General features: G+C 45.3%; 1 protein-coding gene across 3 annotated transcripts; it reads right to left on the bottom strand.

Annotated features, from left to right (window-relative positions):
• On the bottom strand, positions 1-27871 carry eml4 (EMAP like 4). 3 transcript variants are annotated; one of them, XM_085441545.1, is made up of 24 exons: positions 27591-27871; positions 23354-23539; positions 23137-23257; positions 21625-21816; positions 19932-20072; positions 19779-19804; positions 19580-19615; positions 18853-18976; positions 18362-18511; positions 18205-18274; positions 17947-18048; positions 17765-17860; positions 17548-17682; positions 14419-14554; positions 13039-13187; positions 12791-12916; positions 12548-12685; positions 12404-12471; positions 12229-12317; positions 11742-11839; positions 4442-4529; positions 4230-4328; positions 3956-4086; positions 1-2047 (listed from the first exon to the last, which is right to left on the bottom strand). In XM_085441545.1, the coding sequence occupies exons 1-24, from the start codon at positions 27613-27615 to the stop codon at positions 1592-1594; spliced, it is 2982 nt and encodes a 993-aa protein (XP_085297671.1). In that variant the 5' UTR covers positions 27616-27871; the 3' UTR covers positions 1-1591. The 3 variants fall into 3 exon arrangements, with proteins under 3 accessions (XP_085297671.1, XP_085297672.1, XP_085297673.1); XM_085441546.1 differs by lacking the exon at positions 19580-19615; XM_085441547.1 differs by lacking the exon at positions 21625-21816 and having other exon boundaries at positions 27591-27870.
• Positions 27872-27993: the final 122 nt, after the last annotated feature.

Here is a 27993-nt window from a genome sequence, read left to right as displayed (position 1 = left end):
TCTGTTTCTAAAACATTTATTTGCATTTCTTGTTCAAATCTTTAGTACAGTCCGTCCTCTGACAGGAATGCATGAGAAAAAACATGATTGGCTCAAAAACAGTCACATGAACATCATCACTGTCTCTGATGAACGCTCAAAAGTCCCCATCATGGCCCCACCCCTTCATGACCATTCAGGTGGGCTCCTGAACTGTGGACAAGCCCTTCAGAGACAAGTGTAAAAACATGGTATTAAAAAGGCAACAACATGAACAACCCAACACCACCCCTCCCTTAACCCACCTGAAAGGCCACGGCCCTGGAGTGACATCATCATGCCATCATTCAGAAAATATTTAACAGATGTGGTCCAGAAGCGACAAAAACATCACCAGCAGTCAAAATCACTGAAACCAGGTAATCAGAGGAGGGGAGCTATTATTTCCTGTCACCTGATTGGATGAGAGATGTGTGGCTGAGTGCTTTTACAGTGTCGCTGAGGAGCTGCTGCCCCTAATGGTGAACAGAAATATACACAGGTATCTGCAGTATATACAAACAGATCCTCAGAAGGAGACACGTCTCTGATCACCGGCCGTCAGATCAATAAAAACATTCACAGTTTTACTCTGGAGGTTGACTTCACGTTCCACATTTCACATTCTGATTACTTCCTGTTTACAACCCGATTACTTCCTATTTACATGACTGTACTCTGGAAACAAACTCACATGTCTGAGGCTCAGACATGTCATCTTTGATTTTAATCTGAAACCACCATGTTTTTGGATTCAAATTCACACTTCCCGTGTTTCACATTAAAAGCTTCATGCCATTGCTTCCTTAAAGCTTTTATTCTGAAAAATGTGTTTAACCCTTTCTAAAAAAAAAAAAAAAAAATCCACCAATAATCATTTACATTGTTTAAAAGACAAAAACAGGATTATTTTGGGGGTCTAAATACATTTTGGAAAAAAAAAATCAGGAAAGTTTTAAGACTTTCAGATTCTCCCCAGCCCCACAACACTTCCTGTTCCTGAAACACAGGTGTGTGTGTGTGTGTGTTCGGAAAACGCTCCCCCTCCCTTCGCTTCTTCTAATGTGACCTTCCAGATGTTTAACTGTGACCTTGAGGTCTTCTTATTGCTGAGATCGCGTGATCTGTAGGTTTCAGACATTTGTACTTCTTGTGGGGATTCTTATTATTATTGATTAGAATTAATAACTATTATTAGAACTCAGAGTTTGTTCACATTCAAAGCAGCTGAACCCACTGTGAGTAGCTCCTGTGAATCATGGATGTTCAGATTATTTATCACTAACCACTGCAAGGCTGAAGAAAACCAAAATCAGACTCTCAGGCAGCCTTTTGAACTGTCCCATTTCTCTGGTTTCTGACTGTGTGAAGAGTGGAGGTTTATTCTGAAGTAAATCAGAGACAATGACATCCTCTGGAAGTTTCTATCGTATTAGCCGTCCCATTAACATGCTGAACTATAACCCTAAACTGAACTGAAGCATCATGAAACCCAACAGAATCTCTTCGTTTGCAAAGCCATCCTCACTCGGAGCACAAGTGTGCCTGGTCCCCACAAAGACGCACAAACAGTCTACGATGGCGGGGTCAGAGGGGGCAGCCCCTCGTCGCTGGGCGTAGCCGTATCATCACTGGGCTCCAGACTGTCCTTCAGGCTCACCGTGCTGTCTGAGGGAGGCGGGGTTGACTCAGAATTGGGTGGTGTTAGCTCTGATGAGGGTGGAACTAATTGTGTAGGGGGCGGGGTTTCAGGGGAGGGTTCCTGAGTCCCATTGGCTGTCGGAGGAGGGTTGGGTTCCTGCGAGTGGGTGGTTCCAGTGGGAGGGGGTGGTGCGAATACAGGCTCAACTCGGCGGGGGGTAGAGTTAGAGATGATGCTGTCATTGAGGGACAGCGAAGACTTCTCAACCAAACGCCACTGCATTATGCTGGTGTCCTTCCCGCCCGTCGAGATGAGGTAACTGTCGTCATACAGGAAGGCCACGTTGGTCACATGACTACTGTGGGCGCTGTACTTATGGCTGGGGGCCTGCAGACAAAAACTTTATTAACAGAGCTGATGACACTGACATTTAGAATAGTCACACCCAAACCCTTTTACCTCTAATCAACACTCAGCAATTGATAAGGAACAGCTGGGTGGCTGTAGCTCAGGTACAGCCACCCGGTGGAGCAGGTCAGCTGCTGATCGGAAGGTTAGTTGTTCGATCCCTGCCTTCCCCAGTCTGCATGGGCAAGATACTAACCCCAAGTAGCTCTCTGATGCATCCATCAGAATATGTGTGTGAATGTAGTTACAAAGCAGTCAGTGTAGAGCAAGTGCTTGTGAGAATGTGTGTGAATGTGGCTTTGAGTACTCCGGGAGAGTAGAAAAGCTATATAGCTATACAAGAATCAGTCCATTTACCATACCCCAATTATCTAATATCCAATGTGTACGAGGGTTCACGTGTGCACTGCAGACCTGCTTTTGGTTTACCTGCTGATTGACCAATCAGCAGGACACTTCTGGAGCGCCAGCTAGTTGAGGTGTTTGTGTCTGACTGGAAGCAGATGTCAGAACAAACAGAGGACACACTGAACAGATTAAACCTCTCGGCTGGCTTGGGAACAACTCTGTGTCCCACCAGAACAGTTAGAGGAGGAGAAGACAGGGAGGTCCTGGGATCTCTGATCAGATGGCTGCTCTCAACTCAGATCTCAGTCTTTGAAACCATCCATCCATCTTCTTCCGCTTATCCGAGGGCCGGGTCACAGGGCAGCAGCCTAAGCAGAGAAGCCCAGGAGACATCCTTGTCAGATGCCCGAACCAACTCAACTGGCTCCTTTTGATGTGGAGGAGCAGCGGCTCTACTCTGAGCCCCTCCCGAATTGCTTAACTCCTCACTCAAAGGGCGAGGCCAGCCACCGTTGGGAGGAAGCTCATTTCCAACAACTGTATCCACGATCTTGTTCTTTCAGTCACTACTCAGATCTCGTGACCATAGGTGAGGGTAGGGACATAGATCAGTAAATTGAGAGCTTCGTGTTTATACTCAGCTCTCTCTTCACCAAGACGGACTGCAGCCACTGCACCAATTCGTCTGTCGATCTCCCGCTCCCTTCACTCATCACTCGTGAACAAGACCTCGAGATACTCAAACTCCTCCACTCCGGGGCAGTAACTCATCCCTGACCTGGAGTGGGCACTCCACCCTTTTCCGGCTGAGAACCATGGCCTCAGATTTGGAGGTGCCGATACTCATTCACACCGCTTCACACTCGGCTGTGAACCGTTCCAAGGCGAGCTGGAGGCCATCACCTGTTGAAGCCAACAGAACCACATCATCCGCGAAAAGCAGAGATGAGGTTTTGAGGCCACCCAAGTGAAAGCCTTCCGCCATTTGGCTACGCCTAGAAATTCTGTCCATAAAAATTATGACCAGAATCGGTGACAAACGGCAGCTCTGACGGAGCCCATCACCCAGCAGGGTTGACTCCACCTTATTGCTGCCTATGTGTACCAAGCTCCTGCAACCGTTGTATAAGGATTGAATGGCCTGTAGCAATGGGCCAGACACCCCATACTCCAGAAGTACTTCCCACAGGGCACTCCGAGGGACACGGTCGAATGCCTTCTCCAAGTCCACAAAACACATGTAGACTGGTTGGGGAAACGCCAATGCACCCTCGAGTATCCTTGAGAGGATAAAGAGCTGGTCCAGTGTTCTGCGACCAGGACCGAGGAAAACCGCATTGTTCCTCCTGTATTTGAGGTTCGACTAACGGACGGACTTGCCTTTCCAGCACCCTGGCATAGACTTTCCCAGGGAGGCTGAGGAGTTTGATCCTCCTCTAGTTGGAACACACCCTCCGATCCGTATTTATAAAGTAAGCCTTTGAAACCATTTCAGTTTGACGATTAGCATTTTCAAATGTGTGTTTTTATGTGTGTCACCTTGAAGGTGGAGCATGGGTAGGCGAACAGGTGAACTTTACAGAAGTCGTCAGCCAGAGCGATCACCTTCCTGTTGTGGGACCTGATCAGAGCATTGATGTCGGTGCCGTCTGAACCCTCTGGCCAAACACCTGAGATAGGCAGACAGAATTTCAGAGTTAAGAAAGTTGTCCTGATTCAACAGTCAGGGAAGTATAAACATCTTCAGAATAAACACCCTAACACACACACACACAAATACACACAAATACACACACTCTCCCATTGTACTGACCAAACACATGATATCCCAGGACACAGGTGTAAGTCGCCCAGTCGATGTCTTTACACTCTGAACGATTTCTGATATATTTACAAGCGTTTGGAACGTCCCCTGAAAACAGACATCTGTCACTGTACATCAACAAAATACTGCAGTATTACAGTACTCTGTGATAACAGTACACAGTACTGTAGTGCCAGAGCCTATGATGAGAAGGTACTCACAGTAGAGGATCTCGTAGTCTCCAGAGTTGGACATGATGAAGTTGTTGTCAGGTGACCAGTCCAGGTGGGTGATGTAGCTCGAATGTCCCTGTTGAAACATTTAGTTAACTCATGAACACACCTGAGCACCACCACAAGTGTTTCCAAGTTTAACCTACAGAGGAGCTACATTCAATCTTGTAAAGTGGAATTTGTAGTTAAGGAGAGCAAACACAAGGGCCACTCTTGCTTGTATTGTTGTTGCTCCATGAGCCGCAAAGGAGAGCAAAGTTATGACACACAAAGAGTTAAAGTGAAACATAGTGTTAAAAACAATGAAAAGTTTCACTGTTGTCTGTGCTTGTCATGCTACATTTTATTATCTTTGAAGTGTTTTTACTGCAGTTCTCCCGTTCAGTCGGTCTCTGCTCTTTTCCGGCCCACTTGCAACCAATCAACATTAGGCAGTCGCTTACGTCATCCGCTTTGTCGAACGAACGGTTAGGATCTTGGAGGACTCCTCTCCTCCTCTCTGTCCAACCGAGTGGGACATGGATGGACACGTTTGTGGGACCATAAATCCCGCTTCAGAGACCTCTCCTCTCAGGTTCGCCTCTTATCACAGTAACTTGCACATGTGAAATTAACATCTACCATTAAAGTTACGTTTGGAGGTGAGGTGAGGCTTTCAAACCTAAGAAATCTGAACCAACTGCCAAGCACATAGTACCATTAGGGTTGGGCGATTGGACTAACATATCGGCTATCGACGATATGCTGAGCCCATCGACGTTATTACATGGGCGATTTACAGTGTTGGGAGTACCGGAATACATGTACCGGCATTATGCATTTAAAATACAAAATATGAGTAACTGTATCCCGTTACAGTTACTGTTTAAAAAGGTGGTATTCAGAATACAGTTACTTTGCAGAAATAAATGGATTACACAGCGGTCTTTTCCTGTTTCATATGTTAGGCTATGGTCTTTCTATTATTGGTAATTCCACACCGGTGGAAACCCAAACAAAACACACATTAAGAGGCTGTAATGTCTGTGTCTCAATCTCGCGGCCCATGGTGGCGCTGTCACTTGGTGTTCGCTCGCTCTGCGGTAGAGTATCACTTCCTGTTCCTGCTCAAACACAGTGGTGTTTCTGAGTAGCTTATTTGCTTAGCAATTTAATTAACAACTTTTAAATACATTCTTTTTCATAGTATAATCTTCACGTGCTTCATCCGAAGCACACTTTCTGTGTACTCACTACCTAATTTATAGCCAAAGTATTCACTCACTGTCTCTGTACTGTTTCGCTAGCTTAGCTTAGCTCGTAGCCGACTCGTTAGCACCATGGCTACTTCACCTGTCCCTCCTGCACTTTCTTGCTCATTGTGTCAGATGTTTAGTTACTCCTCGGCCTCCTTTAGCAGTAATGATATCTGTCACAAATGTAGCATATTTGCAGCTCTGGAGGCCAGGATTACTGAATTGGAGACTCGGCTTCGCACCCTTCATTCACCCATAGCTAGCCAGGCCCCTGTAGCTGGTGCAGCCAAAGATAGCGTAGGCCCCGCTAGCTGTTCCCCGGCAGACCCCAAGCAGCTGGGGAAAGAGGGTGGCTGGGTCACGGTGAGGAAGAAGCAAAGTCCTAAACAGAAGCCCCGGGTACACCACCAACCCGTTCATGTGTCTAACCGTTTTTCCCCACTCGGCGACACACCCGCCGGGGGTCAAACTCTGGTAATTGGCGATTCTGTTCTCAGACATGTGAAGCTAGAGACACCGGCAACCATAGTCAATTGTCTTCCAGGGGCCAGAGCAGGCGACATTGAAGGAAATTTAAAACTGCTGGCTAAGGGTAAACGTAAATTCAGTAAGATCATAATTCACGTCGGCAGTAATGACACCCGGTTACGCCAATCGGAGGTCACTAAAATCAATATTGAATCGGTGTGTAACTTTGCCAAAACAATGTCGGACTCTGTAGTTTTCTCTGGTCCCCTCCCCAATCAGACCAGGAGTGACATGTTTAGCCGCATGTTCTCCTTAAATTGCTGGCTGTCTGAGTGGTGTCCCAGAAACGATGTGGGCTTCATAGATAATTGGCAAACCTTCTGGAGGAAACCTGGTCTTGTTAGGAGAGACGGCATCCATCCCACTTTGGATGGAGCAGCTCTCATTTCTAGAAATATGGACAAATTTATTAAACCCCCCAAAATATGACTATCCAGAGTTGGGACCAGGAAGCAGAGTTGCAGTCTTACACGCCTCTCTGCAGCTTCTCTCCTCCTGCTACCCCCCCAAAAACCCATCTCCATAGAGACTGTGTCAGCTCCCAAACAGACAAAAAACAAACTAAAAACCAGCAACAAACAACTTAAACATAAACAATTACAAAGAAAGAACAAAGTATCCACATCTGAACCAAAGAGTAAAACGGTGAAATCTGGATTATTAAATATTAGGTCTCTCTCCTCCAAGTCTGTTAGTACATGACTTAATAATTGATCAACAAATTGATTTACTCTGCCTTACAGAAACCTGGTTGCAGCAGGATGATTATGTTAGTTTAAATGAATCAACACCCCCGAGTCATTCTAACTACCAGAAACCTCGAAGCACAGGCCGAGGGGGAGGTGTGGCAGCAATTTTTCACACCAGCCTATTAATTAATGAAAGACCAAGACAGACTTTTAATTCATTTGAAAGCCTGATGCTTAGCCTCGTCCACCCCAGCTGTAAAACTCAGAAACCAGTCTTACTTGTTATCATCTATCATCCACCTGGGCCTTACACAGAGTTTGTCTGATTTCTCAGACTTTATATCTAATTTAGTTCTGAGCTCAGATAAAATAATTATTGTGGGTGATTTTAACATCCGTGTAGATGCTAAAAATGACAGCCTCAACATGGCATTTAATCTGTTATTAGACTCAATTGGTTTCTCTCAAAATGTAAAAGAACCCACCCACCACTTTAATCACACTCTAGATCTTGTTTTAACATATGGCATAGAAACTGAACATTTAACAGTGTTTCCTGAAAACCCTCTCCTGTCTGATCATTTCCTGATAACATTTACATTTACAATAATTGATTACACAGCGGTGGAGAGTAGACTTTATCAAAGTAGATGTCTTTCTGAAAGCGCTGTAACTAAGTTTAAGAATATAATCCACCCACTGTTATCATCTTCAATACCCTGTACCAACATAGAGCAGAGCAGCTATCTGAACGCTACTCCAACAGAGGTCGATCATCTTGTTAATAATTTCACCTCCTCACTACGTACGACTCTGGATACTGTAGCTCCTGTGAAAACTAAGGTCTCTAATCAGAAGTACCTGACTCTGTGGTATAATTCTCAAACACGTACCCTAAAGCAGATGACTCGTAATCTGGAGAGGAAATGGCGTGTCACAAATTTAGAGGATCATCATTTAGCCTGGAGAAATAGTTTGCTGCTTTATAAGAAAGCCCTCCGCAAAGCCAGAACATCTTACTATTCATCACTGATTGAAGAAAATAAGAACCCCAGGTTTCTCTTCAGCACTGTAGCCAGTCTGACAAAAAGTCAGAGCTCTTTTGAGCCAACAATCCCTTTAACGTTAACTAGTAATGACTTCATGAACTTCTTCACAAATAAAATTTTTATCATTAGAGAAAAAATTACCAATAATCATCCCACAGATGTAATATTATCTACAGCTACTCTTAGTACCATTGATGTTAAGTTAGACTCTTTTTCTCTAATTGATCTTTCTGAGTTAACTTCAATAATTACTTCCTCCAAACCATCAACGTGTCTTTTAGACCCCATTCCTACAAAACTGCTCAAAGAAGTCCTTCCATTAATTAATTCTTCGATCTTAAATATGATCAACCTATCTCTAATGATCGGCTATGTACCACAGGCCTTCAAGCTGGCTGTAGTTAAACCTTTACTCAAAAAGCCATCTCTAGACCCAGCAGTCTTAGCTAATTATAGGCCAATCTCCAACCTTCCTTTATATCAAACATCATTGAAAGAGTAGTTGTCAAACAGCTAACAGATCATCTGCAGAGGAATGGTTTATTTGAAGAGTTTCAGTCAGGTTTCAGAGCTCATCACAGCACAGAAACAGCTTTGGTGAAGGTTACAAATGATCTTCTTATGGCCTCTGACAGTGGACTCATCTCTGTGCTTGTCCTGCTAGACCTTAGTGCAGCATTCGATACTGTCGACCATAATATCCTATTAGAGCGATTAGAACATGCTGTAGGTATTACAGGTACTGTGCTGCAGTGGTTTGTATCATATCTATCTAATAGACTCCAATTTGTTCATGTAAATGGAGAGTCCTCTTCACACACTGAGGTTAATTATGGAGTTCCACAGGGTTCAGTGCTAGGACCAATTCTGTTTACATTATACATGCTTCCCTTAGGCAGTATCATTAGAAGACATAGCATACATTTTCACTGCTATGCAGATGACACCCAGCTCTATCTGTCCATGAAGCCAGATAACACACACCAATGAGTTAAACTGCAGGAATGTCTTAAAGACATAAAGACCTGGATGGCTGCTAACTTTCTGCTTCTTAATTCAGATAAAACTGAGGTTATTGTACTCGGCCCTGAAAGGCCTAGAAATATGGTATCTAACCAGATTCTTACTCTGGATGGCATTACCTTGGCCTCCAGTAACGCTGTGAGGAACCTTGGAGTCATTTTTGACCAGGACATGTCCTTCAATGCACATATTAAACAAATATGTAAGACTGCGTTCTTCCATTTGCGCAACATCTCTAAAATTAGAAATATCCTGTCTCAGAGTGATGCTGAAAAACTAGTTCATGCATTTATTACTTCCAGGCTGGACGACTGCAATTCATTATTATCAGGATGTCCAAAAAACTCACTGAAAAGCCTTCAGCTAATCCAAAATGCTGCAGCAAGAGTACTGACAGGGACTAGAAAGAGAGAGCATATTTCTCCTGTTTTGGCTTCCCTTCATTGGCTTCCTGTTAAATCCAGAATTGAATTCGAAATCCTGCTCCTCACATACAAGGTCTTAAATAATCAGGCCCCATCTTATCTTAATGACCTTGTAGTACCATATCACCCTATTAGAGCACTTCGCTCTCGCTGCAGGCCTACTTGTTGTTCCTAGAGTATTTAAAAGTAGAATGGGAGGGAGAGCCTTCAGTTTTCAGGCCCCTCTTCTGTGGAACCAGCTTCCAGTTTGGATTCAGGAGACAGACACTATCTCTACTTTCAAGATTAGCCTTCAAACTTTCCTTTTTGCTAAAGCATATAGTTAGGGCTGGACCAGGTGGCCCTGAATCCTCCCTTAGTTATGCTGCAATAGACATAGGCTGCCGGGGGATTCCCATGATGCATTGAGTTTTTCCTTTCCAGTCACCTTTCTCGCTCACTATGTATTAACAGACCTCTCTGCATTGAATCATATCTGTTATTAATCTCTGTCTCTCTTTCACAGCATGTCTTTTATCCTGTCTTCCTTCTCTCACCCCAACCGGTCGCAGCAGATGGCCGCCCCTCCCTGAGCCTGGTTCTGCCGGAGGTTTCTTCCTGTTAAAAGGGAGTTTTTCCTTCCCACTGTTGCCAAAGTGCTTGCTCATAGGGGGTCATATGATTGTTGGGTTTTTCTCTGTATCTATGAAGCGCCTTGAGGCGACTTATGTTGTGATTTGGCGCTATATAAATAAAATTGAATTGAATTGAAATTGAATGTCACCTCTACTTGCAGCCCGCATAATGACGTAAAGAGATATTTTTAAAAATTATTTAATATGAAGGCAATAGGCAGAGTGTTACAGGCATAGCCCTAAAGAATGTAGCCATATGGACAGTGTAGTCCAGTTGTAAGTATTAAGACACTGCAAAAAGTGCAGCCTTACCTAATGTCCACCTACTGTTACTCATTTATATTAAGATTTAAACATCTAGTTGGTGTTGGTATGGAGAGTAACCTTCAGTAATAGTAATGAATCACACAGCAATAGTACATTCATGTAGCTGTAAAAAGATGATAATATATTAAGTAATCCAAAGTATTCAGAATACGTTACTCTCATTGAGTAACGTAACGGAATGCATTACAAAATACATTTTGGGGCATGTAATCTGTAGTGGAATACATTTTAAAAGTAACCTTCCCAGCACTGGCGATTTATTCGTTTGCCCATGAGTAAATTTGATAATAATAATGGAGCGAATAGAAGCAGTCAAAAGAAAGAAAAAAAGATAATAGAGCTCTTTTAACAGCACCCTCTTTCATTTGAGAGCAAATGCCCCCTCCTCAGAGAGCGCCCAAAAGCTTGTTGATGGAGCTGCAGAAGCTGGTGATAGCCTAGCATACTCAGCCGGATGGTGGACACGGACATCCTCATGCAAGTTAGTCAGGTTTGAGTACTTTGCTCGCATTTTACATCCGCACAAGTGGCACACCGCTTTGGTTACATTCTTAGGTTTACCTCTTTCATCCCAAATTGGTGACTTTTTTTATTTATTTATTTTTAGCGCTGTTAGCGTTAACATGCTGTCATCACGACAATTAACCCATCTGGAGCGCAGACTCAGTCAAAATCTCTGAAATGTCTCGCATTTTGGGTAGTTTGTCCAAAGTTTGTTCATTCTGCACTCCAGATGGGTTGAGCAGGTTAAAAATGTTAAAATTTCTGTGTTGTAAACGCGCAAATCAGTCCGTGCATGATTACAGTCGCCCATCGTTGATTATTGAACTGATGATTGTCGTTTGTAAAATTTTTATGTATTGCCCAACCCTAAGTACCACGCCCATGGCTCTGGTACATTGCACAAAGTGGATGGAATACAGAAGGACGACAGCCTTCTTCGACTTTTCCTCAAATGAAGTTGAAGCTTGGACATAGCCGTGTGTTCTAGCAGAACAATGATCACAAACACACATCAGAAGTGATTTTGGACAAAGCAGGCTAACATTAAGCTTCTGGAATGGCCTTCCTAAAGTCTGCCCTCAGCACTAGAATATTTGTAAACTATGCTTACAAGCTGGGTCTGTGCTAAGAAACCAACCAAAACAAGCGTTACCAATTCTGCCAAGACGAGCAGCCTAATATCAGTGAGAAAAACGCCCGAAGCTTGTTAACTGATACCAAAACGTTTCGTTACTTATCCAAGTAATTCACCTGCATGATGAACCAATATTTCTCCCACTGAAAACACAATGTCCAGATGAACAGATTTAACTTTTTGGGGCAAACTGAACAAACTAACGGATGCAACAGGGGCAGACAGGTGTTCACTAAGCTGCAATTGGTTTTTTGACTCACCGTGCACTTTCCGTATCGGCTGTATTTGCGTCCTTGTTCAGAGACGTTGTAAAGGTAAATAAAGTTATCGTGAGATCCGACAGCCAGCATGCTTCCATCTGCAGAGAGAGATAGAGAGGTGCAAGCTGAGATTTGTAGTTCTCTCATAACACCGTTATGATCTTCAGTTTAATGAGTGTCCATGTTCAGGGGCTGCGTCCTGTGGCTGACACCGCATACAAGGTGGAGCTCTGTACAGCATCACAAACATCTGCTCTTGTCACCTAGCAACCACATCAATGACAGCCTACATTCTCAGAAATCTCTTAAATTTATTTACTACTGGAAGCCGTTACACAGTAACATGATATCACACCAAGAGGGCTGCCCATTGTTAGCGAACAGATAAAGATGCTCCGAGGTCAGCCGAAAGCTGGCGACCTCCAGACATCTGTTAGGCACACAGCGTGTTCCAGCCACAGCCCGTGAACAACGTAGCTCCACCCACCAATGGAGAAGCGCATCACTGACAGCTGCTCGTTCCCATCGGTGTGAATCCCCACCAGGTCGTTGGTTTCAGCATCCAGAACGTACCACCTGACAGGGACCAGAGGTCAGAGGTCAGACATACAAGGAAAGGATCTTTGAGTTCAGGTAGAAAAAAAACAAAACTCTGTACTGACTTTCCTGATCGCGTTCCTATGGCGACCACAGCGCCACTTGGATGGAAGTCTGCACAGTGTCCGTGTTCCTGAGGAGGAGAAACATGCGATCACCAATGACCAATCGATAAATAATCAATAAATTGCCTCCCCGTCACCACGCACCTTTTCATCCAGCGTGCGACTCCACAGCAGACTGTGATCGCTCGAGTTCCAGAGGCAGACGAGCCGGTCCTGAGCGCATGTCAGAAACAGGTCTTTGGACGGGTGAGCCGCCAAACCCCACAGCTCGTCTGTGTGGCCCTGAACACATCACAACACAGAGGTACTGAAGTTTTCTGGTCAGTGACGCCATGCGATCATGTGACCTCCTGGTCTGTCGTCACTTCCCGGAGGCGTTTTACTCACCTGGACCTCAACCAGGAAGCCATCGTTGAAAGTTCCTCTCAGGATGAAGTTACGCGACGTCCCGACCAGAAACTCGTCCCCCTTCCCCTCAGACACTGCTCTGATGGTTCCATATTGATCTGGGACCTGTGGGGATCAAACGCGTAGCCTCAGTCACATGGTTGACACTTTAGATTTGTGGAGATTGACGGCCGAGATGATGTCATCACAGCTGAGTTTCATTGAGGTGTGCATGTGTGCTGCGAGACCTCGATCTCACGGTGACGTTGCAGTTCGTGGTCCCACAGGATGATTTTTTGGTCCTTTTTTCCTCCAGTCAGCAGCATGCCGCTCCTCATCCCACACATACAGAAAACACTTCCCTCGTGACCATCGACATGATGAAGTATCCGAAAGGCTGTGTAGACAGACACACACACACACACACAGAGGTGAGTTATCAAACAAAAAAATAAGCTTTGATTAAAGGATTTTTTTTTTTTTTAACTCTGAAAGTTGAAACAGGACGTGGCTGTTCCTAAATCTGAGAAACGCATCGTTCGTCTGTGACACGTCCTCTGGGGGTCACGTGACTAAGTGTTCAAAGCACAAAAGTGACCTCTGAATGAACAGAAAAGTTATGTTTCAGCCGTGACCACGTCACGCACCTCAAATGTTTTCCCACATTTATTAATCTGAAACTCTGATCATGTGCGATGTCACGTCCAATCATGTTTAAGGCGTCCCGACACAGATTTCTGCTCAGGGACTTTTCTGGACTTCCCCATGTCCTCACTGCTCCCATGGAAGTGCAAGCGGTACATGTTGGTTCTTCATGTTTACACAGGAAGTCAGAAAGTATGTTGCTGCTGATGTTCCTACAGGAAGCACCAACGTGTAACGTTCATGTAGATGAAAACAAACTGCTTTAAATAGGTTTAGTTCCTGCACTCTTTTTACAGAGCAGCTCACAAAACAACCAGCGGGAGGCAGCAGATCATAATGAAAACACTTCCTGTTCCTGCAGATTTCCTCCAAAAACCAAGTTTCCTGTTGCTTGTATGCACCAACGTGCTGCCGAGGGGTAAAAATCCATCTCCACTTTCACTGTCTTTTGTCCCCTTCTCAGAAAAAAAGCGCTCAGAGTAGAATTTCAGTAGAAAATCGTTTAATCCCTGGCATCATGTCTCTAAAAACCAGTTTAACAACATGACAAAAACCATTACTGAAACTGGGCCAACACACACAACCTGTTGTTGTTCTGTGGTTTTTCTGTAGTCGGTTGCTTACAGGACTCTGGAGCTGCTGGTTCTGGTCGGTTTAAATCAAACTCTTCACTCTGACATTTTCTGTGACCTTAAAATCAGCGAGACTGTCATTTGCTTTAGCATCGAACTCTGAAGCTGTAAAACCTGTCGGGATCCGTCTCGTGCAGGGAAACGCTTCAGGGCGGATACCAATGCAAACTCATTAAACAGACCGAGCTTATTTCATTAACAAGGCGAATGCCGTTTTACTCAGGATGAAAATATGCACGTCGTTTCCCTCACAGCGTCTCGGCTTGTTTGTTTCTCTGCTCTGCGGCTGCCCCGTGGCACACACCTGCACGATCTTTATGCAAAACACTGTGAACAACCCCAACCCGATACCTCGAGGCCCCTTCCCGGCCGGGTTCTCCGTGGCGCTCCTGGTCCAGACCAGCAGCCTACCCCCAGAATCTCCAGTGACGATGTCTCCGGTACTCAGAAACGCCAGGCACTGGATGAACTTTGGCTTTTCGTATTTCTAGAAAACAGGAGAAAGCAGGAGAGGAGTGTTGGAGTGAGTTCAAAGAAGGACCCGGGCTTCCTCTAAAGACAAAAAGCTGAGAAAAATCTTTGATTTAAATCAAGTAAAAAGTGTGTAGGTGCAAGTTTAATAAGCTCGATGTTTCTGCTGTGTTTTCATGGATAGATGCTTTTGTGTTTTGTGGACTCAGCAGCTGTTTCAGGGGATCTGCTGCAGAAATACCACCTTCATATCATCTGTTTAATTCTGTGATAAAGGGTTTTCTTTCTGTCCTCAGCCGGGTGGAGCTTCCTGTTCTCCTGTAGATTTTTACTGATTTTTCCACTAAGAGCAAACAGAGGAAGCGTTCACCATGATCACTTTTTTGACTCCTTTCACTTCATCTGCTGCAGAATCTGTTTATCAGCTCACTGGAATTACGTCACCGAAAGTGAAACCAGCAGAGAAACAGGGGTCCGACTTTGCACACCCGGGGGTCCGTCTGTCTTTGCTCTAGATCCAAACATTTAATCACGTACTCACTTCCTGTCGTCACGTACAGCTCGTTCAGCTCAGCAGGCAGCATCACCAGCTCGTGGTTGTATGCCTCTGACTACACACTGCTTACAGTTTCCCTCTATCACGCTCCAGATTCACCTTTAACCTCTGCAATGACAACTGTTGTATTTTATCCATCGAGTGAGGCGCGTGTGACATTTTGCCATCGCTGGAAAATAAAATCTTAAGTTATGGTCAAAGAAGTGAATTAGTGAGGTCACAGAGACTTCTGAATCCAAACTGGCACAACCACGCCGAACAACCATCACTGCTTAAACTGCTGTGTTTTCAGCCCCTGCTGGGCGTCACTACACAAACCCCGCCTCTAATCAGCTCGGAGCTCCTTCAGCCTCTCTGCGTCTACACCGCATCTTCTCTGCTGTGTAACCACAGAAAGCTGAGGGTTCTTACTGGAACAAAAAACGAAACACTTTTAGTGCAGCTTCAGTTTAAGATCAGAGACCAACAGGTATGAAACCACTGCTTGCTGTCCATTCAGATCACCTGTACCCACCGTTTATTGTTTATTGGGGCGATCGTGGCTCAAGATCGTCTTGTAATCAGAAGGTTGCCGGTTCGAGCCCCGGCCCCGTTGTGTCCTTGGGCAAGACACTTCACCCGTTGCCTACTGGTGGTGGTCAGAGGGCCCGGTGGCGCCAGTGTCCGGCAGCCTCGCCTCTGTCAGTGCGCCCCAGGGTGGCTGTGGCTACAATGTAGCTGCCATCACCAGTGTGTGAATGGGTGTGTGACTGGATGTGTAAAGCGCTTTGGGGTCCTTAGGACCAAGTAAAGCGCGTAAAGCAAATACAGGCCATTTACCATATTGTGTTGGTAATAATAATAATAGTAATAATAACTTTATTTATAAAGAGCTTTCAAAGTTCTGTACAGCTATTTGAAAATAAAAAGGTAGATAAATCGACACATAGCAATTAAAGTTAAAAAGATAAGAATTTAAAAAACGAAATGGGACAGAATTAAGACATGTAGGAAAGGGTGAACAAGTGGGTCTTCAGAGCATGCCTGCCTAATATCTTGAGGGAGGTTGTTCCACAAAAACGGGGCACAAAAAGAAAACGCACACTCTCCAATTGTTTTTTCCTGGCCCTAGGAACCTTTAGAAGGCCAGAGTCCTGAGATCGGGGATGGAACATAAAGATGTAAAAGGTCGGAGAGGTATGAAGGTGCCACACTATTTAAAGCCTTGTAGGTGAGCAGCAGGACCTTAAAATCTGCTCGTAGTTAATGAAGAGATCTCAGTACAGGGGTACAGTTTTCGTTAAAATGCGAGCAGCTGCATTTTGCACCATCTGTAAACCTCTAAAACTTTTCTTTGGTAGCCCAGAAAGGAGAGCGTTACAATAATTGGCGATGTTCCTCAAGTTATCTTTGTTATCTCTTTTACATGAGACTCGAAGGAGAGCACCATGTCGAACCACACACCCAAGTTTTTAAATCTTGTCCCTGCAATTTATGACATAGTCGTCAATTTTCAAGATGAAATTTTAGGACACTTATTGACATTTTTGTGGTCCAGTGACCATCAACTCTGTCTTATCAGTATTTAGAAGCAGGAAGTTATCTGATAACCCGAACTTAATTGCAGATAGACAAGATTCTAATTTAGACACCTCAGCACAATGCAAATATTTTTCTTGTAAAACAAAGTGGGGCCTAGCAAAAAAGGTTTGGGAACCACTGGGTTAAAGGAACATAAAGCTGCAGGTAACAATGCGTAACAATGAAAGGTTACATTAAAAGAACACCAAGAGGCAGCAGACACAGAGAATACAGCAATGGTCCAAGTACGGAGCCCTGAGGCACCCCATGGCTCACTGCACAGGTCTCAGAGAGAACTAACAGTCTGACATCTCCCAGACAGGTAGGTTCTCAGCCATGATAAAACATTTCCTGTGACTCCAATAAAATTTTCCAGCCTATCCAATAAAATAGATTGATCCACAGTGTCAAACACAGCACTTAGATAAACATTGCAGAACCAAGAGACGGCGTGTCATGACACCCAGCGTCATCGGTGTGGCTGATAGCGCAGGCATCAGGCAAACATCTTTATTTTCATTGTTCTAAAAGCCTTCGTACACGAAACTGGACACGTTCTAGTATTTGCACGTACACCAAGCGCAAGTTTGTATTTTGGTTTTATTTCAAATAGACTTTATTTGGACAGCAGCTGCTAGTACTGACCAAGGCATTTAAATCTGACATACTGTTACAGACCCCCATCTCAGGGTCAGTCTGTCCCATTTAAACCATATGGTGTTAAATACCGACCTCCCCCGGTGCAATCTTCTTCCCCACCATCAAAGCTCAGCACAGCTTGTTTGGCAACAAATTTGATGGGTCTTTTTTTTGTCAATCACAGGTGCCGATCGTGAATCTATGAGTGCTTAATCAGTGATGAGCACTGTTACAGTTAAACTGCAGAAACTCACCCCAAAGATTCCCTGTTTACGAGCAAGCGCGTTCCCATTCCAGCTCCAGAAAAAGATGTGGGACTTCCCGCAGGTGACGATGGTGTTTTGGTCCGTTGGGTGGAACTCCACAACCAGGACCACATCATTGGTGGTCTGCAAAAACACAGCATTTGAGCACAGGTGGAACACGTTGGAACCGGTAAAAACCAGTGCAGTAACAAAAACGTGGGCTCACCTTGATCTCTGCTATCTTTGACTCCTTTTTCCAATCCCAGACTGTTAACATGTGGTCGTTACTGTCATCAATCACACTCAGGTGCCGACCAGAATCCTGAGAGACACAGCAAGGTTGATGATGCATAGAGCTGCAGGTATGTGAGAACTACAGCTCCCGTGGTGCACCTGGCTGATACTTACAACTTTGGAGAAAGCCAGGGAGCCGACGCCTCGTTCAAACGTTAGCTCACCTATGACGTGGAGCTTGGCCAGACTGACGCTGTCCCAGACATGAACTTGAGCCTGAGAGGGACAGCACCCTTGTCTTAATTGTTTTTATTCATTTATTTAAAAAGTTCTATCCATCAGCAGCTCTCCTGTTAGCCTCGGTTTTCGACTCGTATTTATATTTTCCTTTTGTCTGAAAGTTGACCTTAAAAACGTGGTATGTGTTCTCACCCGTCCATCTTTGTCGACTCCTGCGAGCTGTCCCGTGGCAATCCGGATTTTATCGGGATGGATGGCCAGGCTGACAGAAACAAAAAGAGCAGCTCACTTATCTGTCGCCTCAAACAGCCAATAGGAGAGCAGCAAGTACTACGGAGCTCTTTCTCACCATTTGACGCACTCGCTGTGTCCGAGGTAATGTCTCTGAGTCCGCTCCTCGTAGTTAAACAGAACCACGACCGACGCAATGAAGTAAACAATCTCTCCGGTTGGAAGGAGGTAGATGTTTGCTCTGCAGTCTCTTCCCCGGTAACCGTACCTGCACGAAGTCAAGGAAACACCTGGACAACAGCTGGAGATGTAGTGACATTCACAACAGAGCAGGTGAGGGATGCATGAAGATCTCTGAAGGCCGTGACCTGCTGATGCTTAGACTTTGGTTTTACTGATATACACAGATAACGCTGACCTGCCACACCCGTGGTCTCTCCTGAACTTCCAATACTCTGAATTTTGGCCTGGAATTCTGCATTTAAACACTGAGCTTTTACACATCAGTGTCAGAAAAGTGTTTCACTGCATAACACCTGTTTCATCAAAGCGGCCAATATTTATCACTGCTAAGTGTAAGAGCACTCCCGTGTCCCAGGTGAAGGATACACCCACGCCAGCTTCAGTCTTTCTGGAGGAAGTTCGGTCCGAATGTCGTTGTAGTTCTCCACGTCTGAAGGGATGAACATGGTGATCGGTCGACCACGCATGAACATCTTAATAGCATTCCCCTCTGAAACATTAGACAGACATTCCTCAGACTAGCACAGCAGTCCAACCCCAAAGCATAAATCCCAAACTGCAAAGCTAATCCTGTCAGAGTCTAATGGGTCTAGTTTTTATTGATTTGGCAAATAAATATCGGCATTGAAGCAGATTTGGTTACAGATGTTCTGTCTTTCAGGTGTGACAGTTGTTAGCAGAGGTGAAACAGGCCAAGATCTGAAAGGTGCTGCTGATTTAAGAAGAAAAAAAAAAAAAGCAAGACAGATGAAGAAACTGAGGCTTTAAAGCTGTGCAGGTGAGGCAGCTCGGGCACGCGTTTGTGTGTGCGCACGGTGGGTGATTTGTCTGATTGGGAGTGTGAATAAATTTATTTTATTACTTTTTCACCTTATATGGGGGTAAATGATGTCAGGGAGTCAAACACAGGTATGACATCACCTGAACAGCCTGAAGGAGTAAGAGCAGGTGTGCGAGCGAGACTGGCAGCATCAAGCAGAGTGTGAGAGAGCAAGAGAGAGAGCTGCGATTGGTGCAGAAACAGGGAGCGCTCATACAGCAGCCGCTAGCACATTAGACCGTTAGCTTGCTCCGACAGATCGTTACGACTTACCAGCTTGGCTGTTTTTCTCTCGAGTTGAGATTTTGGCTGGTTTGAGACAAAGACACGATCACTGAGAAAAACCAACAACAGACAACACAAACAGCAGCAGCACAGCCTCGAAGACAAGAACGCTTTGAAACGTCTCCGAGGCTTTCTGTCCATTTCTACACACGATGATGATGATGATGAAGATGTGTGTGGTGTTTACCTTGGCTCATGACAGGATCTCTGTGCCTGAAAGAAAACAAAGTCTCACCATCAGTTTGTCAATATAAACACACGAAGGCCTGACAGTCCACAAAACAACGTCTGTACCGCGCGCACGCTTTGTGTGTACTGCACATGGGCTATGCGTCTGTACCTCTCTGTGTTCTTCACCACCTTGGCCAGCAGTTTGGAGGTGGACGCAGCTTTCACCAGTTTGTTCCTGTTTTCATCTGAAGTGTCCCAGGTGCTGCTCTGAGAGCGCTCCATCCCTGAGGACCGCTTCACGCTGGGGCCCCTGAACACACACGCACACAGTGAGTATTGCAGTACTAATCGGGGTTCAGCTTGTAAGCAGGAGGAGGAGGAAGAATCTCTGAGTCGTTTGTAGATCTGAAGTTTTATTTTCCTGGATTTTAAATTTAACTTTTGAAGTTTCTCATCTGATTTTTTAGTTTTTTCAATGAATTTCTATGAGACGGCGATCCAGACCAATCAGTCGTCAGAGACCAAACACCTTCTCCTCCAAAGAGCCAGAGGGACAAAGTCAAACATACAACTCGCAGAGAGGTTAGAGCTGGGATACATCAGAAACTCAAGACCCAGGCTGCATGAGGCCTGCAGGAGGAGGAGGAGTTAAAAAGAGGAGGTCCTGGGATAAAGCTGGGATGAGATCACATTAGTAATCATATTAAAACAAGCAGCAGAGACTAAAGAGGAGCCAGGCAGAGTCAAAGGTCACTGCTCCGAAAGACACACAGTCCTTACCACGTCAGAAATCAAAGGTCAGTACTAAGAAGCAGGCTTTGTGGTTATGAATAAAGCTTTGTGAACGCTTTGAGATTAGAAAGCAACAGATACAAAATGAACACCTACTGACCAATCAGATCTCTGGAAACTAGTATCACCTGAAAGATCCCACAGAGCACCGAGGGTCTCTGGGTTTAAGTTCCTCATCTGCACTCAGACAGAAAACTTTTCTACCATTTAAACATAAAAAGCAAACTTAAACTCATCGTGACTTTTTTCTACCTGCTTATTAGTATGGATGTGTGATATGACCAAAATCTCATATCTCAATATAAGACATCTATCATCCCGACAACGATACTTATCACAAAATTTTTACATTTTCTGTAAATTCTGTGAATCTCAGGCAACTCGACTTGCGTGAAGTGTTTTCAGCTATGTGTCGTGTACCTGGAGTCGAGAGTTACATAAGTTGAAACGGCCACAATTTTCTTTGTGAGTATTTATTACACGGCGTGTTCTAAGGTTTATTTTTTAGCACCTGACGGCTCTTTTTAGCTTCTTGTCCGTAAACACTCTGCATATTATTTCACGTAATTCAGTTTATTTTAAAAAATCTCAGCAGGATCTTCAGCTTTATTGTGAAAGGTTTACGTGGAAAATAAACAAGCGGACGGCGGAGCCACGCGATGGTTTTACCGTTGTTGTAACGACAAAGCATAAAAACAGTCGCTAGTCTGTCCGTAGTGTGGTTATATTAAATATAAGAGAACGAGAGAACTTAGAGAAATTCTACAGTGAAAAACAAAACCATGAAAAAATAAACTGTAAACAGTTTATTTTGCGACACCTCGAAACAAACGATAGCGTAATATGAAATGATAGACGTTTTCATCGAACAGCCCTACTTATTAGCATACACGTCAAATCAGCTGATCAGCAACACCTGTCCATGCTGGTCAGGTGATTCGAGTTTAGGTGGAGCAGAGCAGGACGGTGTGTCCCGGGAGGCAGGGTTAGTAGCTACGTATAGAGTGACATCGGAACAGTGACGTCACAAGCAGGCAGTGAAGCCAAACCGACAAATCACAAAATGAAACCTTTTAGGAGGGGCGTGGCCTTTACTGCTCTCAGAGGAAACAGGTGGTCTCTGTTGCATCTGGGGAGCGGGAGTGGTTGGGGGTGGGTTGGGGGAAAAGGGGACAGGGGATGGGTTTGTATGGTGAGCGATCTCCTCGTGTTCCTGGATCTCCGCCATCTGAGAACGCTGACCATCCTTCTTGTCTGCACCACTGTGGAAAAACCAGTAGCATGAGAAACAGCCTGCTGAGGTTCTGCTGGTTCCACTACGGTTCTGTTGTAGTTCTACTGATGACAGATCAAACAGGCATTCTATTGAGGTTCTAATCTGGTTCTATTGGTTGTCTGCAGCTGCTCACTGACTCGATCTATCAGCAAGTCTTCAGGTACCTTCAGGTGAACGGGCGCTCTGGAGCAAGCATACAGGTCACGTCATAAACTGTGGTGTGACTAGAGATGGGTACCGGTTAGGGTTAGGGTTAGGCCATAATGGCACCGGATCTGATATAAACTGTAGTAACCAGACCGAAAAGCAGCGCACATTTCGGTGCTTTTTTTCCCCCTGAGATGTCACACACTTTGGATTCTAGCCAATCATTTTACCTTTCCGAGGATAGTAGGCGGGCCCAGGTGTGCGTTCTTTTAGAGCAGAGCTACAGATTAAAAACGCCCAAGGCGAAGCGGTCAAAGTCTGGCTGTACTTCACAGCAAAAGATGCAAACTCAGCAGCCTGCAACAAGTGCTTTAAGCTGATACTGTCAAAGGAGGTAACACCTCAAATCCGATGAAACACCTGGTGACGCATAGCGTTTTTTAAAAGCACCGTATTTGATAGCTTGCTGCGAGACCTCATATCGAGCACATCTACTGTGGGTGGGTTGCCTGTTATCGACCTGGAGTTAGCAACATCCCCCAAAAACCCGAAGAGGAGAGTCCTGGCCCCTAGCCCTGCCAGTGTAGCAGAAATGATGACGGATGATGATGCAGCAGCAGCTGTTCTTCTCTGTGTGAGTAGCTTAATGTTGTTCGTGTGTAATTTACGTTGAGTAGGCTAACCACGTTATTACATTAATGCACGTAAGGTGAACTAGCAAACACCGTCGTAGTTACATGCGGCTGTCTTCTTGTTTGATGGCAGGTACTACCTTCACCCTGGCCAAAAAGGCTAAAATGACCAAAGAAAAAGTGGAAAACAGTTAAACATGAGAGGTTTTTGGACAAAGTTTGTGTTTTTTCCATTGTTTAAGCACTGCTTCCAGCCAAGAGTGATACCATAAATCCCCTATAGCTGCAGAAAAGGCTAACATTGTTATCGTTTTACAAAAAAAAAACAGCTGAACATGAGAGGTTTTTGGACAAAGTTTGTGATCTCCATTCAGACCGTTTAAGCACCGTTAAAGCACCGACACTGTTTCAAAAGTACCAGTTTGGCACCGGTATCGGATAAAACCTAAACGACACCCATCCCTAGGTGTGACCTGACATAAATCTGTGTTCCTGGCATCCGCTTGCACGTGTTGCGGCGTTTTTACCTCTTGGCGGCAGACGACACAGTCTCCTTCCTGGTGACGGAGGTGGAGTCTCTCTTACGTGCGGATGTGCCTCCGTTGGCAATGCAGGACATGGAGTAGGCTTCACGCAGTGCAGCTCCACCTGCAGGGGGCAGGACACGACACAAGACTGCAGATTAAAAAGTCTTACGGGCTAATTTCACACCTCCACACATAAAGTTTTAACAAACACACTCACCCTTCCCACCGTGCTGCTTCTTGCTCGCAGAGGCCGCCGAGTCCTCAGAGGCAGCAAGGCGACGAAGGACGTCGGCGAGCGCCGCTTTCATCACTGTCAGCTCGTCCTCCTGCTGCTGGACACGAAGCTCAAGAGAAGACAGACGGTCGTTGACGTCCGATACACTGGCGCCGGACATACTGTCATCTACAGGGACACGGAAGCACGAAGTGAACACAAAGCAAACAGGAAGGTTTGGTTTGGTTTAAATGGCGACTGGGGCAGGAGAGCTGCTCGCAGGAGGCCGCTGTAAAAACCCACGAGCGAAGCTTCAGCGGGAGAAAAGTCAGATTTGTGAATTCAGGTTGACCATCTCACCATGATTGCTGTTCCAGCTAGGGCTGCTCAATTAATCGAATTTTAATCACGATTATGATCTGGGCTTTCAACGATCATTAAAAATGACTGAGCCGATTATTAGCCCCTCCCTGGGTGCTTTACTCTCGCGCTGCTCTGTGTGGCAAATCGAGCGCACCTCTCTGCATTTCGAACACGTGTCACAACAATTAAGAGCAGCGGTCTCCAACCTTTTTTGCGCCACGGACCGGTTTATGCCCGACAACATTTTCACGGACCGGCCTTTAAGGTGTCGCGGATAAATGCAACAAAATAAAACTAGTACCGGTATCGGAAAAAAAAGAAGATTTATTCATAACACACGTGAAAAGACCCAGAAAAAACGAGTAAACGATAAAAACAATAACAAAATAACGCTGAAAACCGATAAAAACCCAGAAAACTATACATTTCACACCTGAGCCTCAACTCTCGCGGCCCGGTACCAAACGACTCACGGACCGGTAGGGGTGGGGGAAAAAATCAATACTGTGTAGTATTGTGATATTTTGTTTGCTAATAATGTATCGATACAGGGACAGCAGAAATCGATATGTTGTTACAAAAAAGTTTTCGTGGACTGGAACTCTGACTTCAGAGCATGTTGATCCTTTTTCTGAGCAAGAATCCTGACATTCCTTCACTCCCCAAATGTGTTTAACTTTTTTTTTTGGCAGCAATAAACATGACCGTTTACTTATTTTAATTTAAGACATGTTTTATTTTAAATTTTTATTTAATTCAATTTTATTTTATTTTAATTAAGTTTAAAACTTTTTTTATTTAATGTAAAATTATATTTGTTTTAATTTACTTTCAAATTCTTCAGTTGCTGAAGGGGCTGCATAGTTTTCATAAATTGCATAGTTCAGAATAGCTATAATTGTACCAGATGGTTGCATCCAGTTAAGTTGGACTAGACTGTAATACAAACCGTTCAGTTTGTCAACAATAAAACTGACTGAAATGAGAGAAAGACTGAGTGTGAGACTTTGTTATTAGATAAAATGAATATTGATAAAGTTTACCTTCATGTACAGAATCTGAATATTGCAAAATATTTTTAAAAATTGCAATAATATCGTATCGTGCATTAAGTATTGTGATAATATCGTATCGCGGGATGTATGGTGATTTCCACCTCTACGGACCGGTACCGGTCCGAGGCCCGGGGGTTGGGGACCGCTGATTAAGAGGACCCGAGGGAAGCTCGGAAAGCAAAGCAGAAGTTATTTGGAGAGGAGAGTGACTGCCGTTGGTTGAAAAGAGAGGTAAAAAAAACTTCAGTGGTGTGGAAGCATTATGGGTTCATGGAGTCAGACTGGATCAAGTAGACACAGTGTGTAAACTTTGCTACAGTGTAGCTGCACCACAGAGCAACACTGCAAAGTTCACTAAACATAGATGTTTACATTTTTCATTTATTTTTATATTGCAAACATTTGCACTGTTATCAGTATTTGCACTATATATTGCACTATTTTATGACAATCTTTAAAGTCATTATTCAATACATTGTTATTGTTAAATAAATATCGTCAAATAATCGAGATCTCAATTTCAGTGAAAATAATCATGATTATCATTTTTGCCATAATTGAGCGGCCCTAGTTCCAGCCTCATCTACTTAGCCACCAATGCAAAAGCAGCACGTTGAATGACACGCCAAGCAACAACACACTGACCCATTGTGGGAAAAATGGAGGTCGAACATGTTTGGGATTCCAATGAAGCAGAAAATCTACGTCTGTGAGGACCATTTCAGTTAGGGTTGGGATTCAGCCAATCAACACTGACGCTTCTGCTCTAGGACCCCCCCCCCCCAAAGCTCCATGACCTCAGACTCGTGTATATACAATCAAGATCCAAGATTCTTTATTTGTCACGTGCATGGTTATACAGGTATAACACGCAGTGAAATGTGACCTGATACGCTCCTCAACTGTGCAAAGAAAAAAAAGAGACTACTAATCGAAACCAAACGCGCACTCTCTGCGCTTGCTCCAGGAGGCTGACTGTCCTGCACTCGACCTGGAGGAGGGCAGTCGAACTCAGCTGATCTGTTTATTTGAAGATGGACGAAGAGCCTCGTGATCATAACCTGAAGCGTACAGGTATTTCCCCAAAAGTTGATTCTGTTCATCTGGACGTTCTCAGTGGGAGAAACGTTTCGTCATCATCAGGTGACTCCTTCAGTCTCAGCTGACTGCAAGCTTCCCCAACCTTATAAACAGGACATTTGCACAAAGACTGAAACCAGCACCACTGAAGGAAGAGCATATTGCATACTAATGATCATAAACTGACCTACCAGCCCATTCATTCAGTGGTGCTGGTTTCAGTCATTGTTCAGATGAACTGAGAACATCCAGCTGAACAGAATCAACTTTTGGGGAAATACCTGTACGCTTCAGGTTATGATCACGAGGCTCTTCGTCCATCTTCAAATAAAGAGATCAGCTCCAGGTTGAGTGCAGGATGGTCAACCTCCTGGAGCGAGCACAGAGAGTTTGGTTTGGACATGAGCTCAAAGAAAAAGCTTCTGAAACAAATGTATTTCGTCTCTAATGTTAGAGAAGAAATATGGAGCAGCGCAGAGGTCAGTGCGCGATCGTCCTCTGAGATGATCGAACAAAAGTGTAATAATGAACTTTACCACCTCAATGCAGCAGGTAGAAACTGATGTTCACCAGGAAACTACAGCACAGTGCGACCTTCAAAGATCACATGACAGAAAACACCAGACACGGAGAGCAAAGCTCACCCTTCGCACCAGCACCACGACACACACTTCAAAATGAACTTAAACCAGACGCATTGTTTCTTCGCGCTTCCTTCAAACCTGAACTTGAAGATGGTTCTTATTGAAACACTCAGCCAGTCTGAGCGTGCTCAAAGTGTGGGGCTCGGCGGTGGTTTGGTGCTCCTTTCGCCCCTAGCAGAGGTGCGCCTCATAGCACTTCTGCAGAAAGCAGCTTTGAGCTCTGAGCCAAGTTCTCTGTTATTCTTTCACAATCACACTAAATAATCGCGCTCAGGATTTCAGAGCCATGTTCAACAAAACGCAGACGCCTTCGTGTTTGCACTGAAGCACACATCCTCCTGACCTTCCTTCAGCTTCCTGAGGCAGGAAAACGCCAAGGCAGGAAGATGGCCTATGACTGGACTGAGAGAGAAACACAGACCCAGCAGGACCTGCTCCCAGCACCCACGGAGCCCAGGAGGAGCGAGTAAGACCAATAATGGCGCCCAAACCTGCAGTGCATGTGGACGGGACACCCGTGTTCACACATGGTTACATGAACAAATAAACCCTGAAAGGTTCAACTCCACTGTTTTTAATGTTAATAAAGAAACACTAAACTTCATTTCCTGAGTAAATCTGAACAGCTGAGCTTAAATGTATGTAACTCTAACACGCATGTGCACGCGCGCACACACACACCGAGGTGTGAGGAGTGAATCAATAAGTCATTTCCTGAGTCTTTGTTCCGCAGATCAGAGTCCACGCGTGTGTGTACACACACACACACACACACACACACACACAGTGCGGTGTCTAAATTGTGGTTTGCGGCCCTGCGGTTGAAACAAAGCCGAATGTACATTTCTGAGCCCGTCTTGGCTCTCACCCCCCCCCTCAGGAGGTCTCCTGCAGGAGGTCCGGTTCTGCAGAGCCTCCTTCAGAGGAGGCCGTTGGTTTTGTGGCCCTGCAGATGCCGGAGGGGCGGTGCATACTCTCTGATAAATACACCAGTGACACGTGTAAAGCCGCCACAGGCGCGTGCGGCTCCCGCCACCCCGCGGCAGCGCGGACAGGAGAGAGGGCGCCGCTCGGGGCTCGCGCGGCGGCCGGACTCACCCAAACTGCCGGCGAAGCCGTCCATTTTCCGGGAGAAAAAGCGGGAGTGGGGCCGGAGGCCTGCGGGAGGCTCCGCGCACACTGCGGGCCTCCGTCCGGGTTTTCACCGCCGAGACGAGCCGAGCTGCGTCTGTCCCCGCCGAGCCGCCTGCCGGATCTGCCGGTCCACAGGCCGAAGATCCCCCGCTTCGCTGCGGGCCGAAGGAGCAGAAGTGGCCGAGAGAGGAGCGAGATGAGCCGCGGAGCTGCAGACGGACGGACCGACGAGCATGCGCGTTTCCGACTCCGCCTGCTCTGGCAGCGCGCGCTTCGCCGGGAGGAGCGGGGGGTGGGGGGGAGCAGGAGCCTGAGGAGGTTCGGGTTTCAGAGCCACTGCTTCCTGTTCAGGTGCTGCAGCGCCGTC

The sequence above is a fragment of the Copadichromis virginalis genome, linkage group LG19, assembly GCF_057382275.1.
Source record: "Copadichromis virginalis isolate Kocher_CV1m ecotype Utaka linkage group LG19, C_Virginalis_male_GT1.1, whole genome shotgun sequence".
NCBI classification, from domain to species: Eukaryota; Metazoa; Chordata; class Actinopteri; order Cichliformes; family Cichlidae; genus Copadichromis; species Copadichromis virginalis.
Note: the sequence above shows the minus strand (reverse complement) of the source record. Positions and strands in the feature narration are given on the sequence as shown.